The 4,827-nt window shown below is 34.3% G+C and overlaps 1 protein-coding gene across 1 annotated transcript in view; it reads right to left on the bottom strand.

Annotated features, from left to right (window-relative positions):
• The window catches only part of LOC111551394 (beta-defensin 131A-like), a 6,198-nt gene extending 2,212 nt beyond the window's left edge, over positions 1–3,986 (bottom strand). Inside the window, exon 1 of the mRNA XM_023225313.1 lies at positions 3,929–3,986. Coding sequence (XP_023081081.1) covers positions 3,929–3,986 — 58 coding nt within the window. The remainder of the gene's footprint in view (positions 1–3,928) is intronic.
• Positions 3,987–4,827: the final 841 nt, after the last annotated feature.

The following is a 4,827-nucleotide window of genomic DNA, read 5'->3' as shown; positions in this document are numbered from 1 at the left end:
CTGGCTGAGGCACGAGGTTGCCTGGACCCAGGAGGTGGAGGCTGCAGGGAGCCAACGTCGCTGCCACTGCACATCAGCCTGGGTGACAAAGTGAGACTCTATCTAAAAAAAAAGATAATATTGCTAGATAGAGAGTTTTAAGATAGTGTTTTTTTTCTTTAAACATCTTAAATATTTCACTTTCCTCTCTTTTTGCTGACGTGGTTTAAGAGAAGTCTGATGTAATTCTCATCCTTGGTTGTCCATAGATAAAGATTTTTTCCCTTTTGGGCTTCTTTTAAGATTTTATTTTTGTCTTTGATTTTTGGCAGTTTCAATACGATATGCCTAGGTTTACATTTTTTGTATTTTCTTGCTTGGTATTCTCTCAGCTTCCTAGATATGTAGATTTTGTTTATTTTCAATTTTGGGAAAATCTCAGTCATAATTTCTTCAAGTATTTCTTCTGTTCCTTTCTTTCTCCTCCTCCTGACACTTCTTTACACATATATTGTTCCTTTTGTACTTGGTCTACACTTATTAAATATTCTGTTCTTTTTAATTCTTTTTTCTTTGCTTTCAAGTTTCGGAAGTTGCTATTTAAAGTTCTTTAAGCTCACTGATTCTTTCCTTGATCATATCCTTCTATTGATGAATTCATCGTTATGGGCTAACCAGTGTTCCTCCAAAATTTGTATGCTGAAGTCCCAATCCTTAGTATCTCAGAATGTAATCATATTTGAAGATAAGTTTTTTTTTTAAAGGAGTGATCAAGTTGAAATGAGACTCCTAGGGTATGGCCCTCGTGCAATATGACTGATGTCCTTATTAGAAGAGGACGAGACAACAGGAATGCATGTGCACAGAGAAAATGCCATAAGAGAACACGGCAAGAAGACAACCAGCTGCAAGCCAAGACAGGCCTCAGGAGAAACCAAATGTGCTGACATCTTGATCCCAGACTTACAACTTCCAGAACTGTGAGAAGATGAACTTTTGTTATTTAAGGCACCCATTCTGTGGTGCTTTGTTATGATAACCCTATAGCAATGCAAGAATGGCCTAATACATCTATATTTATATTGGACAAAATTGACTTTAAGTGAAAAAACATAAAAAGAGACAAAGAAGGCCATCATATAATGATAAAAGGGCCAATTCAGCAAGAGGATACAAAAATTCCGAATATGTATATATATGTACCCACTAGTGGAATACTTAGATATATTAAAAATGTCATTAGCGCTAAAGAGAGAGATAGACCTCAATATAATAATAACTGAGGACTTCAACACCCCATTTTCAGCATTGGACAGATCATCTAGGTAGAAAGTTAACAAATAATCATCGAATTTAATCTGTACCTCAGATCAAATAGACTTAACAGACATTTACAGAACATTTCATCCAATAGCTGTGGCATACACATTCTTATCATCACATAGAACATTCTCCAGGATAGACCATTCTCCAGGAAACCATAGACACAAAACAAGTTTCAACAAATTTTGAAAAATCAACATTATATCAAGTATATTCTAGACAAAAATGGAATAGAACTAGAAATGAATACTAGGAAGAACTTTGGAAACTGTACAGATAACATGGAAATTAAACAACGTGCTTCTGAACAACCATGGAGTCAATGATAAAACTAAGAAGAAAATAACAAATGTTCTTGAAATAAATGCAAATGGAAACACAACATACCAAAACCTATGGAATACAACAAAAACAGTGCTAAGAGAAAATTTTATAGCAATAAATGCCTACTGCAAGCACATAGTAAGATTATAAACAAGCTACTATGCACCTCAAGGAACCAGAAAAACAAGAAAAAATGAAACTTAGGAGAAGGAAAGAAATAATAAAAATCAGAGCAGAACTAAGTGAATTACAGATTAAAAAAATGCAAAGAATCAATGAAACAAAAAGATGGTTTTTGGAAGAGATAAACGGACTGTATAAACTGGTAGCTAGACTAACCAAGAACAAAAGAGAGAATGCCAAATAAATAAAATCAGAAATAAAACAGGAGACATGACAACTGATATAAAAGAAACACAATGGATCATTACAGTCCATATGCTAAATAATCTATATGATGAAATTTTTTTTATCAACACCAATAATCAATCTAACTTTCCCAAATTAATTTTAAAATCCACCAATACTTTATAATAAATACATATTAATCTGTGGTTTATACCAGAGATTTAGATTATCAATTGACTTATTTATCTTTTCTGAAGCACTATTACCTCAGAGCACAATTTAATATTTATTTCAATTTCATCATATATATAATTATACGTAATTATACTTTTCCTCCATGAATGTTGGTGGTGTTTTACATTTTTATTGAGATATAATTTACTATAAAAGTCATTCCTTTAGAGTGTTCCATTTAGTGAGTATCAGTGGATTCTTAAAATGGGATATACTGATGACCACTGAATGAAGGAATGAAGTATGAATATATGCCACAACATGGATGAATCCTGAAAACATTATGCTAAACGAAAGCAGACAGACATGAAGGATCACATATTTATGATTCTGTTCATAGTAAATGTCCAGAATAGGAATATACATAGAGACAAAAATCAGATCAGTGGCTGCTAGGGACTGGGAGGAGGAGAGATTTCTTCCTGGGGTTATAAAAATATTCTGGAATTAGATAGTGGTGAGGTGAGTGGAGGAAGAGAGATTTCTTCTTGGGGTTATAAAAATATTCTGGAATTAGATAGTGGTGAGGGGTGCACAATTTTAAGAATTCACTGATACCCACTGAATAGAACACTTTAAGGGAATGAATTTTATGGTAAATTGTATCTCAATAAAAATATAAAAAACCCACTAACATTTGTGGAGGAAAGGCATAATTATTTGTAATTATATAAATAAGGAAATCTTGAATCATGAGGTATTAAATAAATGAGGGAATCTTGAATTCTGAAGTTTTAAAATGTGCTTCAGAAATGATAAATAAGTCAACCAGTAATCTAAATCTCAGGTATAAACCACAGTTTAATATATTTTTATTATGGAGTATTGATGAATTTTAAAATTAATTTGGGAAAGTCATCTTGATTATTTAATAAATATGTTTATATATAATTGGCTAATTATGTGGCTAAAAATTAAGGTGGAATCTTAACTCTTACCATACAAAAAGTAATTTCCATATACATTAAATCATATCATATGAGTTTTATTCAACTTTAAAGGAACACAGAGACCAAGTCCTTGCCTGGATCAGTGGTGAAAGTGTCCCGTGAACCAAGGATTGCGGTGGGGCACCCACCTCTTCACCTCTAGCTCTTCTTCTAGTCATCATTCGCTTTTCATTTTTCCAATTCTTTAAATTTCCTGTGTTCTGTGTGCATACTCTCACCATCTTTTGATCAAACACAACTCTCAAGTAAGTTTATTTATTATTATTATTATTTTTTTGAGACAGGATCTCACTCTGTTGCCCAGGTTGGTGTGCAGCAGCATGACCTAAGCTGAACGCAGCCTTGACCTCCCAGGCTCAAGTGATCCTCCTGCCTAAGCTTCCTGAGTAGCCAGAACCACAGGCACGTGCCACTAACACCTGGCTAATTTTTTGTATTTTTGTTTTTGTAGAGATAGGATTTCATTCTGTTGCCCCTGAGGGGCTGGTCTAGGACTCCTGAGCTCAAGGGATCCACCCACCTCAAAATCCCCCAGTGCTGGGATTATAGACATGAACCACTGTGCCCAGCCTCAAGTGAGTTTATCATAGGTTCAGTCACTGCAGGGAACCACCTTATTGACGTCTTTAGCATCAACTCTTCAATCCTCTGAGCAGCCTTCTTGGTACAGTAAAATCTGCCCGTGCTTAATTTATTTTCACTCTTGAAAGACCTTGCATTTTCTTTTACTTACATTTTTAGAACTTTAGAATAAAAAGTTTCTGTCTTACCTGGAGGAACTGTGGACAGCAAGTAAAGGACTCCAAAGATCAAAAACAAGACCCTCATGGTTGAATAGGTAAAGCAGTTTAGAGAGAATCAGTAGCTGAGATGAAAAGAACTTCTGTGTACATTTAGTCCTCTGAAGAAGTGAGTTGCTGAGTGATTATTGAACCTTTCAGGAGCAAGAACATTTCTGTGTTTCAATATCAGGAGACAGCATGCAATCGTCACGACTATCAGTCATTTAAAGTACATTTATCAAATGTCAACAGGGTGTGTGCAAATGTAGTAGAAAGCACAGCCATGACAAAGGCAGGAAAGAGACTCTATTGAAATATCAGCATTGTCTTATGCGTTCTGGAGGAACTGTAAAAATTAAGGAAGCAGTTATAGAGGAAAAACATTCATTTTATTTTTCTGATAATAGGAACAAGCATGTGATACAACAGCATGCTTATTTATTAATATTTTTGGCACTGTGCATTAGCATGCTTAAGCAATGTAATTAAATTTAAATTATAAACAGACTAGTGAGATACAGAAAAGCTTTTATTTGATTATCTTTCTGTCCAATCAACTGAACGAGATCAACTCATTTTTATATTGAAATCTAAGTCAACACAAATTGTTTTCACATCAGTTATATGTAATATGAGAAGAATTAAAGAAGAGTGGGCCTTAGAGAAGCTATAATACATTTCGGAAAGCAAATAATATATGCAAAGCAATGGCAATGCAACATGAGCATATTTCTGACAAAGAGGCACAAATTACCTCTTAGACACTAAGGAAATGAACATAAACACCAGAATACTTTGCGTGCCCTAGGGAATGCTTAAAGAGGGTATGAGTAAACTTTATTTATTTATTTATTTAGAAACAGAGCCTCACACTGTCACCCAGGCTG

The sequence above is a fragment of the Piliocolobus tephrosceles genome, chromosome 7, assembly GCF_002776525.5.
Source record: "Piliocolobus tephrosceles isolate RC106 chromosome 7, ASM277652v3, whole genome shotgun sequence".
Lineage (NCBI taxonomy): Eukaryota > Metazoa > Chordata > Mammalia > Primates > Cercopithecidae > Piliocolobus > Piliocolobus tephrosceles.
This window is presented reverse-complemented; position numbering and strand designations above follow the sequence as displayed.